The sequence below is a fragment of the Heteronotia binoei genome, chromosome 21 (assembly GCF_032191835.1).
Source record: "Heteronotia binoei isolate CCM8104 ecotype False Entrance Well chromosome 21, APGP_CSIRO_Hbin_v1, whole genome shotgun sequence".
NCBI lineage: Eukaryota > Metazoa > Chordata > Lepidosauria > Squamata > Gekkonidae > Heteronotia > Heteronotia binoei.
In genome coordinates this window covers 189,140,674-189,153,597 of record NC_083243.1, presented here as the reverse complement: position 1 = coordinate 189,153,597, position 12,924 = coordinate 189,140,674, and the positions used below count along the sequence as shown (strand labels likewise).

General features: G+C 41.9%; 1 protein-coding gene across 2 annotated transcripts in view; it reads left to right on the top strand.

Moving 5' to 3' along the window:
• HSPBAP1 (HSPB1 associated protein 1) overlaps positions 1–8,089 on the top strand; it is a 117,626-nt gene extending 109,537 nt beyond the window's left edge. For both annotated transcript variants that reach the window (XM_060262175.1, XM_060262176.1), the window contains exon 8: positions 5,855–8,089. In XM_060262175.1, coding sequence (XP_060118158.1) covers positions 5,855–6,403 — 549 coding nt within the window. In that variant the 3' untranslated portion in view covers positions 6,404–8,089. The remainder of the gene's footprint in view (positions 1–5,854) is intronic.
• The last annotated feature ends 4,835 nt before the right edge of the window (positions 8,090–12,924 follow it).

Here is a 12,924-nt window from a genome sequence, read left to right as displayed (position 1 = left end):
AAAACAATATTGATTCTTCCTCTTTTAACCTTGTGCTCTAATTTTCTTAGTCCCAAATTTACCCCCTCCTCCTCCTTCTTCTTCTTTAAAATAATATAGGTGAATCCAGACCTTTATTTTTCCTCCAAATAAATCTTATTTTTGTCCCGGAGTGATAGATAAAGATCTTTACCTTTAAAGATCGTGATCCTTTCGAGCACCGTTTTTTTTCCAAAGTAGATATTAATTGGTCCCAAAGAAGCCTTGGATCATGATGAATTTAAGTCGATTTAACGACCCCAGACATCCTCTGTAGATGTTGGAATGCAATTCTTCTCTGAGGACTCTTCAAAGCCAAAAAGGAACCCCACTGGGATGCCTCGTCAACCAAAGTAAATCCCCTCAGAATTCTATAAGCATGTCTTGGCCATCTCCTTGCCTAGAAGATGTAGGCAGCAGGTATTTAAATCACCTTCTCTACCTAGAACAGAGGCTCTGGTCTGCTCCTCTATTGAGAAGCACATCAGTCCTCCATGACACCAAGCCGGAAGTCTCCACTCATCACCACTTTTCAAGACCTGAGAACATCTAAACTGATCCTCTGAGAAGGTATCTTCCAGTGGAGTACTAGACCGATAACAAAGTGACAGGGTAGAACCTAAAAAATATCTTATAACCAATCTGACAGCACCGTGCAGTTTTAACACATGGAGAAGAGATTAAGAGAAATATCCCAGAGAAATAAATTGTGCTAAGTAAAGCAAAAAAAAAAAAGTCTATATTTTTTAAAAAGTTTCTTATAGAACACAGGGTGGTTGGATTTCCATGGTGGTGGGAAAAGGGCAAAAACAAAATACGGAGAAAGGCAAAAAGTGGCAACAGCACAGAGATGTACAAATTAAAAGCAATACAATTGAACTAATTAAGCTAAACACACATTAGCTAGGTTTTAGCTGGTTTCTCAGAGCATGTGCAGAGTTCTTTGTAATAAACAAGATGTAAAACGAGTCTTTAATCCCTACCCAACTTCCTGTGGTCTCAGTTTCTGCTGAAAACTGAAGACAAGGGACATTCTCTGTCTCTGCAGATATATGGAGAGGTATGTAGAGACACAGAAAGAAGAATGGGAAATCTAGTATAGTAAGAACGCCTCAGGGTATGTGTTGTGATGGACTGAAACTATTCATCCAGTACACAATTGGTCTGTTTTAAAACCACGTGGATTTGACCTAACAACTTTACTCATTATAAAGTATAGTACTTTATGGTATGGGGACACTTTACAAGGAGATTAGAATTATTCAGTTTTCAGAGACAGAACATCCAGAGTTGTATATGAACTTCAGTGTGCTCATGGAATTCTTGCCTAAGCAACTTGTTCATTCACTTCCATATAACAGAAAAACCCATATGGGCATTTTTTTTGGGGGGAGGGGTGTGCCATCCATTGAGGTAAGTAGGAAATAGGGAAGGGCATGAGCTGGCTCACAAACTAAAGTTCATGATGAATTTTGACCAGTTCATGGTATATGAAATGAAGTTCATGGCAGGTCAGCCAGCATAAACTTTCCATGAACTTTCAAGCTGTTTGTGGAGGTTCATGCTAGACATTCTCCACTGGTACATTGTACTGGGTCTGCTGGGCTTGCAAAAATGCCCCCCTTGCTTGGATTGTAATTGAGTTGGCATTGTCACATCAACACTAGGCTCTGCTTGGCTTGCAAACCCCACCACCTGTGATTGGAGTGTGATTCTATGCTAGACATCAGTCCTGTTGAGCTGGCATTGCCACAATGGTACTGGGTTCTGCTGGGCTTGCAAAAATGCCCTCCCCACACCTTTAGTTTCTACCCCAGTTTGACCTGATTTGACCATAGTCCTGCTGGGTTTACAGCACCACAATGCCGCTATTTTTGCTGGGCTTGCAAAAATGTCCCCCATTTTCAGTTTCTGCTGCAGAGATTCTCTCAGACTTTGATTCTGTTCTGAGCTTCTATTGCTTTTGGGGTTTTCTGCCATTTATTTTCCTCCATTGGAAACAATGGAGGATGTGGGCACCTTCTTTAGGGTAACTCAGACCCCATAAATTCAGTTCTCACCAAACTACTGGAGGGCCAATAGAGTTTGATGCAGGTCTGCTGCAAGTTTGGCGTCTCTAGCTCGCTGTTGGAGGGGGGGAGGCATTCTACCATGCCACAACCCGAACTAGTTTGTTTGGCTCTTAAAAGTTTGTCATGGTTTATGGTTTGCAAATTGTGCACACCATGAACTGAACCACATTTTCCTGGTTCTTGCACATCCCTAATAGGAAAGCACTCGCTAGTGAAGATCCTGCACCTGCAAATAACTGCCAGTCAAAGGAAGATATCTATCAGTATGGGGGAACAAATATAAATAAATCAAATTATATAGGTAATTTGCATATTTCTGAGCTTTGCACTATCAGAGAAGTTGAGTTGAAATACTTAGTGATTTCCTTATCAGGTGTGCTTTGCCTCTCATAGTAGTAATTAGAGCTGAACCGTTTAATTGGCTAGATGTGAAGATTGTTGATAAACTGAAAAGGTATCCTTAATTAATTCAGCAGTAAATCTTTGTAAAATTATTATGAATGGAGTAAGGAATGCCTCTTTCAAGATTACATTTGCTGTGAATGTTGTTTTGTCTGCAAATGTGGTACATTGGCCTAAACAAAGCTATTATCTTACATTAATTGATTTAGAAGGGTGAAGTTCAGTTTAGGATTGCACTGTGAAATTAAAACAATTCTTTGATTAAGATTTGTTTTATTTGCAGTGCCATCCTTAGCAGAGTTGTATTTTTCTAAGCCCATTGACTTCATAGAGCATAGGATGTCTAGGTTTGAATCCAGTAGCGGCTTAGAGACCAGCATGATTTTCAAGGTATGAACTTCAAAAGTTGAGACTTCCTGGGAGAGCCAGTTTGGTGTAGTGGTTAAGTGTGTGAACTCTTATCTGGGAGAACCGGGTTTGATTCCCCACTCCTCCACTTGCACCTACTGGAATGGCCTTGGGTCAGCCATAGCCCTGGCAGAGGTTGTCCTTGAAAGGACAACTGCTGCGAGAGCTCTCTTAGCCCCACCCACCTCACAGGGTGACTGTTGTGGGGGAGGAAGGTAAAGGAGATTGTGAGCCGCTCTGAGACTCTTCGGAGTGAAGGGCGGGATATAAATCCAATATCATCTTCTTTTACAAATATGAGTTAGAATACAACTCTCTTTGTCCTTGTGTCTCAGTAAAAAGATGGAAGGAGTGTTGCAGAAAAAAAATTCAGGATGCAGAGATATAATGTGCATTGTAATTAGCTTGATTACTGCAGAGGGGAAATGCTTGTGGGCAAAAAATTAGCATCTGTGATGAGATAAGATTCCTATGTCCCTATTCAGTCCTGGGAGGTCTGTTTGTAAGTGAACGCCAGTCTAGCAATTCGACGTTGTAATCTCCCCTTGAGACTTCTTTGTTTGAGGACTGCTAGTTTTAGGGCAAAAGTGGAATGACCTGGCAGTTCAAAATCTTCCCACACTGTGTTTTGAGTGATGTGGTTTTTATGACAGATTTATGTCCATTTATTCTTTCATGTAGGGACTGATCAATTTTTCCAATATAGAGAGTGGAAGACCACGGCTGACATTTGATGGCATATACGATGTTGAAAGATGAAGAAGTGTATGAACCTGGGATAGCATGGCTAGTGTTACAGAGTAGCAGTCCTCAAACAGAAAGGCTGAAACTCTTTGTTCATAGTTCTTTGTATACAGCTAAATAGTCACTATGCAGAAGTTTTAAAACCACATGCTGAGTGCCTGTTAGCTAATAATCTAAATCAGGGGTGTCAAACATGCAGCCCAGGGGCTGAATCGGACCCCCGGAGGGCTCCTATCAGACCCCTGAGCAACTGGCTGTCATCTGCTATCTTCTCCCTCTCTCTTGCTTCCTTCTGCATAATGGCTTGCTTTGCAGGACTTGCTCAATCACACAGAAACTACTGAGCAAAATCTCTATTTTCTCCTCACTTGGAGAGGAAGGGGAGGAGGGATAGCTTGCTTTGCCAAGCTTTCCCAATCACACAACGAAGCTACTAAGCCAAGCCTCTCTTCCTTCTATTGGCTGAGGCCCCTCCCTCTCCTCATCTCATGGGGAAGGAAGGAAAGAGCCAGAGCTTGCTTGCCCAGTTTCCTGGATCCCATGGAAGAGCTACAAAGAAAGCACCTTTAAGACCAATGAGTGCTAATGTTTTAAGCATGTTTTAAGTTTTTTTTTAAAAAATTGTGTTTGTCTGTGTCCTTTATAAAGTTCATGTCTCTGCTACCTAATCTTAAATAGGTACATGGCCTGGCATGGTCCGGTCCGACAAGGTCTCATTTATGTCAGATTTGGCCCTCATAATAAATGAGTTTGACACCCCTGATGTAAATGAAATGGAAGACAGAAGAATAGTAATTGGAAATAAAAATGACTCACAGTCATGTTACATGAAGAAAGTCTGATACTTCCTGAAAATATGGAAAGGTTGAATGGATGGATTTCATTTGGTAAAACATTCCTGAACGTAAAGCCTTCCAAACTGAGAACAAGAAACATAGAAGATATATAGAAAAAGAATGGAAAATAAAAGGACATTGGACAATTTTTGATAATGATTACGTTTTTTAAAAAAAGAAGAATTTAATTTTTTGTTTTATTAGTTAATGGTACCTTTAATATATTTTTTTAAGTAAATAACACTGGCGGGGGTCAAGTAACGGGGGGGGAGAGGTGGGCGGAAAGTAATATATGGGGTAAATAGGGGAAATTTTTAAAGATGTTACCAATAAAAATTGTTTTATCAAACTGAGAACAAGAAACAGACATTATGGTTTGTGCAGCGAGGGAAAAAACCCCAAAACAGGGTGTCAAAATGAAGTAGAAGCAAATAATAAGAGCTCAGGGGTGTGCACACGCAAAAAAGGGGGAGGACCAGTATTTTTCAGGTTTACCAAACCCCCAAAATATTAGTATGTACCAATATTCCTGAATCCCAGTATTGGTATGTTTTGGGATTCCATCACTGAGGTGTGCCACTGCCATTGCAGCGTAACAAAGCTAAATATAGTTAAGCTGCTAGCACATTTAAAACAAGCACTAACACTTTAGAATAGATTATTAACTTAAATATATTAAAACAAAAATAAAGTGCTCCAGGTCAGCAAATTGTAACCTCCATGCCAGATCACTGCATCTGAGGAACATTGAGTGTAAGGGGAAAATCGGCTGGTTAACAGAAAAGTCGAAGGAGCATGCATTTGTCTAGCTATCCTATTTACATCCTATCCTATTTACATCCAACCATGATCTCTTTAAATGCCTTCCCTTTCCTTGCTGATGTGTGCTGCCACTGTGGCGCTGCTCAGGGAGGGGAGGGAAGGTATATGTCTTTAAATACTGCAGCACTTTAAATGTCTTCCCTGCCACCATGCAACTCAGGGAGTGAAGGGAAGGCAACTGTACAGCTTGGCTTTGCAAAAACCATTTAAAGGGAACTTGTCTTTTAAATGGCTTTTGCAAAGCCAAGCCACACACGAGGAACCTGGAAGTCGATTAACTCACCCCACTTCAGCTGAGCCTGAATAAAAGCTGAATAATATATTTTTTTTTAATTTGGGCTCACCTAGATTGGTAGCCGAATCAGATTAGAAATTCTGCTTCAGCTGAATAAATATCCCCCCCAAAAACTGATAAGGTATTTTTCGGGTATTTATTTGGCTCTGTATATACCGAGAGCACACCCCTAATAGGGACTCTGTATACAAGTATGCAATAAGAATCACAGAGATGATGTTCATTCCATTTGAACATGTTAATTTGTTATATTTCAGACTGACGTAACGTCCCACAAAACCAATCTTCAATACTTAAATGCAGCTGTTTCTGGATATCTAGAACATCAGAAGTTAAAAAAAACTGAACACAGAGTTCCTGGAACTCCTAATACTGAAGAGACATTTGAAGGCTCACATAAAAGAAGAAAAGTTCAAATGGATGCAGACGAGAGCTTCAAACTGATGCCCTGTGAAGCTAATCTTGCAACCATCAAAACAAAAAAGCTGGAAAAAATCCCTTTTGGACAGAATCTCTTGAAGGTTTTGCTTCAGTCTCAGCAAACAAACCCGACGGAAACTGTTGAAAGTGACTTCAAAGACTTCCTCAGGGAAAACGAAGGACACTTGGAAAAACCGCACTGTGCAGGGACAACATCGGTAACGAATAACAACTCTGGAGCAGTTGTTGATCAGAAGGATCCAAGCAGTACCGCAAGTTCCACACGAGCAGGCATTTGTACAAATGACTTGCTAGATTGTGTGCTAAGTCCACAAGTCGTCAGTATAGTGGCTCGCCTTTTGTTGGAGAGAGCAAGACTTGCTTAGTGTCAGCCTCCTTGTCCTTTTGCACAGCTGGAGAGGTTTTTTTAAAAAAGTTCTCATACTAAGTATTGTCTCGTAGCATTTTCTAAAAGCTCAGCCTTCCAACAGCATAGCGGCAAAGTGTGTCAGCACTCCCAACAGCATCCGCATTTTGAGGGTATGTAAAAATTACGTGGCAGAAATAACAGTGCACGTAGCATTTCACACATATTATCTTAATAATATTTATTACAGTTCCGGTCATTCGTTTTTGTTATTGCTGTGTTGCTGATGCGGAGAGAGAACAGATCGTTCCTGAAGTTCATGATTAAGCCAGGTTTGTAGCTCATGTTCTGAACCATTATGCTGCACAAATACTGTCACGTCCCCCATTTAACCTATTGATATGCCCAATATAGATGACTTAGGGAAATCTGGGGCACAGCTGTACAGAGTTTTGTTTTGCTTTTGAATCTGGGATCAGGTGTTCTCCTTGTTCTCGGAATCTCCCGAGACTCATGCCTCGTACCGCTTCCCAGCAGAAGGTAACTAGTATGTACCACAACATCATCACAAGGGAACGATGAATTAATTCAAGACGTTTGCTTACTGTGTTCGTAGCAGTTTGCTTGTTTGTTTGTTTTGAAGGGAGAAGATTTCTTCTTAGCCTCTAGTTTGATGCTAACGCCCTAAAAGCCTAGTTTTGATTTTCGTCGACAGTAAAGCACTCCAGTCTACTGTACCTTATTGTCACAGAGATTCAGATCCACGCACCAGTTTCTTCCATCCACAATGATAAAAAGCAACACAGAGGATTTTGTCATGCTAATTAACGGTAAAGAAATATTGTTTTCCCCTTAGGCACCATATTGTTTTAGTGGGCTACCCCCAGAGTTTCATATGTGCATCTGTATTCATAAACACCTGTTCTCAACAGCACTGAACAGGGTGTTTACCAATACAGACAAAAACCTTATATCTTATCACATCTCTTTTACCCCCAGAGTTTCATATGTGCATCTGTTCTCATAAACACCTGTTCTCAACAGCACTGAACAGGGTGTTTACCAATACAGACAAAAACCTTATATCTTATCGCATCTCTTTTCTTTCAGTAGCATTCGCTTGATAAAGGTCTTTGCGGAGCGATTTCCTAAAATTTTTCCTAGGTAAAAGCTTGCTATACACACCTGGTAGGATCCAATGCTGTGAAGAACACAGCAGGTCTGAAAATCTATTGGTTAGTCCAGGCTTTATTGGTATATTCCTCTGGCAGATTTCCAAAGAAGGAAGAAAGAAATGGGTAAAATAAATAGGTACATTTCCCACCCCCCCTCTGGCTCTCAGCAAGAGTTTGTTCCTAGATTTTTTGGAAGTTGGATTAATTGTCCTAGAACGTCAAGAGTAAAGGGATTAATGTCCTGTGACCTACTGGTTGTTCTTGTTAGGGATATATCGCTGAATGATCTCTGCAGTAGTTTTACCATACAAAACAGTAAGAAACTGTTATAATCCTCTGCAGTTTTTTAAAAATGTCTTGCTTTACCTGCAGCAATGGTACAGAATGATAGTGGCTACAATCCAAGTTAGGCATGTTTAAGCCTGTTTTCGCTGGCACTTAAATGTGCATCGTATTGTATTGCAGTGGAATATAGTGACATTTGGGTCTAGTCTTTTTAAATGGAATTCTCAGTAAAAAGGAGTCCACAATTGTGTATGTATCTTCTTGTAAAACATAGGATGCTACTTTGCCTTCCAGTTACAACCTGAAATATATTTTCCTGATGTCCAGAGTTTGCCATGTTTACCATGTGTCGCTGATGCAGATCACTTACTAACTTAATGGTATGTTCGTCTGTAGTTAGCAAAAAGATTTGCAAGAGCTGCATCCTCCCACCAGGCTTTTTAATTGGTCCTTCTTTGTCTACCTGTAACATCAGGTCCACCATTCTTATCCTACCTATTCTTCTCCTCAACCAATTAACCTACGCAAATGCAACCCCTTTCATGCACTGTTTTCAACAACAACAACAAAAGAAAGAGAGAGAGAGAGAGAGAGAGAGAAAAAATCTTTGGCAGTATTAACAGTATGTGGATTATTCTACCAACTGAGGGGACCCACACAGCCTCTTACAATTTTTGGGAACCAGGTTTATTTTGGACAGTTAACTTTCGCCTCCGTTACAAGATGTTCTCAGGGTAGCAAGTGCAAAGGCTTTATTTCACTGCCACGAGGCACACAGGGATTGCTGAGGCAGGAGCTGTATGTAAATAACAAAGAATATTTATTTCTTTACAGGTTGCTTTTAGAGAGCAAATCAGCAGCACAGGTCACCAGACAGCCAAAGGAGAAGCTTAGTTGAGGCACATAAACTTAAGCTAGTTGTGGCTTTTGAGAATGGTTAGAATTTTCTTGAATGCTTTCAGGCACAAACAGGCTTTTACTGACTAGCTGCTAGGTTGGATCCTTTCACACAAACAGGATTCTAGCCCAACCGACATGGTTTAGCTCTACCTTTGGGAGAGTACAGAGTACCTGGTTGTTAGGTCTGTCTCTTGTAATGAGCAGACCCTGTATGATTTAGTCTGACTCCTTCAGACTAAATGGTACAGGGTCTGCTCATCACTAGAGATAGGCCAAACAACCAGGTACTCTGTACTCTCCCAGAAGTAGAGCTAAACCATGATACCAGTCAGAGCTACCCATCAAACTGTTCTCTTGCTGAGGTCAACCGAAACGATGGCTGCACTCTCCCTAAGACAGAACGGAACTAAAATTGCTGCTGTGCTTCCTTGCAACTTTCCATTTCCCCACTGAAAAATGATTGGATGCTAGAGCAGCACTCCCTGGGCTCCAGAATTCTGTTTTGCTGACTGGCTGATTTTCTTTTCAGGGCAGGACAGACTCCTGTCCATCATAGTTATTAACTACTAGGAATAAAGCCCGTTATGGAGAAAAATACAATGGGCTCTAGAAAGAGGCTCTGGGCAAATGCCCCTCCCACCCTTGCTGTCTTCCCACCCACTCAAGTGAAGGCATTCATCCTCCCCCCACCTCAAGGGGAACTGATATCTGCCATCTGGAGAGCAGTTGTAATTCTGAGTGATATCCAGTCCTCACCTGGAGATTGGCAACAGTGGCCCCTGAGGAGGAAATGGCTGGTTTGGAGGGTGGAGTCTATGATATTATGCCTGTCTGAGGGCCCACCTCTCCTCAAACCCTATCCTCTCCAGACTCCACCCCTAAAATCTCCAGGAATTTCCCAACCTGGCAACTGCTAAGACACTGACTGTCCTAAGGGGGCTGCTGCTGAACAGGAGCAAGAAGCCAGGCCTAGTTAAGTCACGCCAGTCAGGTGGCATCAAGTCATCCATCCAGGTGGAACCTCAAGATTTCCTGGGATCACAGTTGAACTTCAAACAACAGATCTCTTTCCCCATCCTGGAGGAAAGAAATTAAACACTTAAGTGGCATTGAGAGCATTTTGCTGTCAATCAGGAATGGCTTGTTCCTAATAAAAAGAATGCAGAGAGCATTTAGCCAACAAAATCCAGAAGACTTGTGCATCTGGGAAGAGAAGAGGTTCAGGACTGGCTTGCCCCTAAATTAATACATGAATTGAGAGCATTTTGCCATCAAAAGGAACAGCTTGCTCCTACTATAAGTATTGTAGAGAGCATTTTGCCAGCAAAATCCAGAAGGCTTTTGCATCTGATTAGAGAAGAAGTTCAGGACTGGCTTGCTCCTAATATAAATACTTAAGTGGTACTTAGAGGTCTTAATAACAATCAATAATATTGTTTAAAACCATTCATTTAAAAATGTAAGAATTATCCACTTCCATTCAGCTTGTTGTTGTATCTAGTTATAAGTTCCATGGTTAATTCCAAGATGAGAAATTTTGAAGAAAATAATGACGTTGCAGAGAGCATTAACACTGAATTGTAACAGGAGGCCGATAACCTTGAAGGAAATAGGAATACTCCCGAGGAAGTTTTTTTGATGAAATGAGCCTATATCTGAGTGCTTATTGGACGGACCTGTCTTGTAATATTGGAAAGGTATAATTCTTTATGATGTGTATAAAATATTGATATGACTCTTGAAAAAGTTTTACTAAACATTGTTAGCCAGTATATCACAGTGTTTGTTTTTTGTATTGCCTGTAATATGAACTGTGATCCCAAGTTGTTGGTTTTTCTGCTGCTGAACAGGAGCAAGCAGGCAGGCCTAGTTAAGTCATGCCAGTCAGGTGGCATCAAGTCACCCAGAGGGTACTGCTAGGCCTAGGGTAGTCAACCGCCAGGTGGAGTCTGAAGATCTCCTGGTATCACAACTGAACTTAAGACAACAGATCTCTCTCCCGATCCTGGAGAAAAGAACTGCTTTGGAGGGTGGACTGTATGCCATTCTATTCACCTGAGGCCTCTCCCTTTTCTGACAGAAGTTGGTTACATAGCAACAGCCTCTAGCTATGGGGCAAGGCTGAGGGGAAGAGGGAGAGAGGGAGTGACAGGAAAGAGGCTGGGTGTGCTGAAAGGCCGTCTGTGTGGGCTATTGATAGGGGGTAGAGGTCTATTGCCAACTGTGCTTTTTTTGACAGAGGACACAGAGAAGAGTTGGAGATGTGGCTATCTTTAAGGTAAGACTGTTTTGGTGGTTTGTTCAACACGTAGCCGGCTCATGGTTGACTCAGCCAGCCATCCTTTTGAGGGCAATAAAATGAGTACCCAGCTTGCTGGGGATAAAGTATAAATGACTGGGGAAGGCAATGGCAAACCACCCCGTAAAGAATCTACCATGAAACATGAAAGCAACGTCACCCCAGAGTCGGAAACAACTGGTGCTTGCACAGGGGATTACTTCTACCTTTAGATTTATGTAAAGGTGATGTGAATCTTCACCTAGCCTTAACTGCCTTTTAAAAAGAAAACTAATGCAACATCCCTGAACTTCTAGCTAGCCAAAAAGCTACTGTGCTCAGTTTTCTACCATTAAGCTTGGAATCATTTAGAATGAAGGTTTTGACATTCAAGGCATTAATCCACATGGCTTTCTTAAAAAAAAAACCCAAAAAACAATCCAACTGGCTGCCAAGTCCTCCATTTAATCAAAACTGTTTCTTAGTTCATTGTCTCTGTTTTGCTTGAAGTGATTGTAATTGTGATCAGAATGTGATGCAGGCAGGAAGAAGATATCCAGTGGATCTCATAGGGCGTTTTCGCACTGACCTTCAAGTGGAGCGACCACCCTCTTCACACCGGAGGATCTGCGCGGATTTCGCACAAGAAGCGCCGGCGCACCCAAAAGAGCCGGCGACTTCCGTCGCAAAAGCCGCTCAAACGTTTTCCTGCTTCTTGGCGGTTTCCGTTTGAGCGGGTTTCGCGACGGAAGTCGCCGGCTCTTTTGGGTGCGCCGGCGCTTCTTGTGCGAAATCCGCGCAGATCCTCCGGTGTGAAGAGGGTGGTCGCGCCACTTGAAGGTCAGTGCGAAAACGCCCATAGTGTAAACATAAGCAAAGTTAAAGCCTTCCAAGTCCATTGAAATCAATGAGCTTAGAAGGGTGTAACACTGTTTAGCATCCGACCACTTTGATAGGAGAGGCTTTGCCCGGCCACTGCTCACCTTATTCCTTCCCCTCCCCATCTAGAAGAAGAGACAGCAGATGCCACCTGAACTGAGTGAAGTAGCTGGCGTTGACAAGAGAAAGTGTGATGGCATCTCCAAAATGCTCACTCACACATGAGTGGAAAGCTCATGCTGTTAACCATATTTTACTGTTGCACTGTGGAAGAGGAGGAAGCTCAAGGAGGGGGCAGGCAGAGACCACTTGTGGTATATGTGGGACAGGAGCAGAAGTGTTAGAGTTCTAACTGGCTAAAAGACTATGACGTGCAAGAAGTACAGTCAGTGACCTTTTCTATGCTAAACTTCTGTTGTTTACACTGCCCTTACCTTAGCTATACTTGACTTTTACAGAGATGTGTCATAGGCTGCTCTGGCCTCTTTAAAACCTTTTTGCAAGATAACCAGCTTTCATCTCACCACACTCACACTAGCTGGCTTTAGGCAAACCACACTGTCTCAATCCCCATCTCAAATGTTTGACTGCCAGTCTGATGTTGGTTACAGTATGGGGATAGCACAGGGGTAGCCAAACTTGCTTAATGTAAGAGCCACATAGAATAAACGTCAGATATTTGAGAGCTGCAAGACAAGAAGAAATTTTACACGTCTTTATTAAAACTTTATATTTCATTTGCACAGAAAGATAAAATTCATATGTAGGCACTTTACCATACAACCATGCTAGAAGGAGACTTTTAAAAAACAAAAGCTGGGAATAACAGTCCCCAAAAGACCAGCATAGGGAAAGGTTAAAAAAAAAAGGTAGTCCCCTGTGCAAGCACCAGTCGTTTTCAATTCTGGGGTGACATTGCTTTCACAACGTTTTCATGACGTGGTTTGCCACTGCCTTCCCCAGTCATCTACACTTCCCCCCCAGCAAGCTGGGTACTCATTTCACCGACCTTGGAAGGATGGA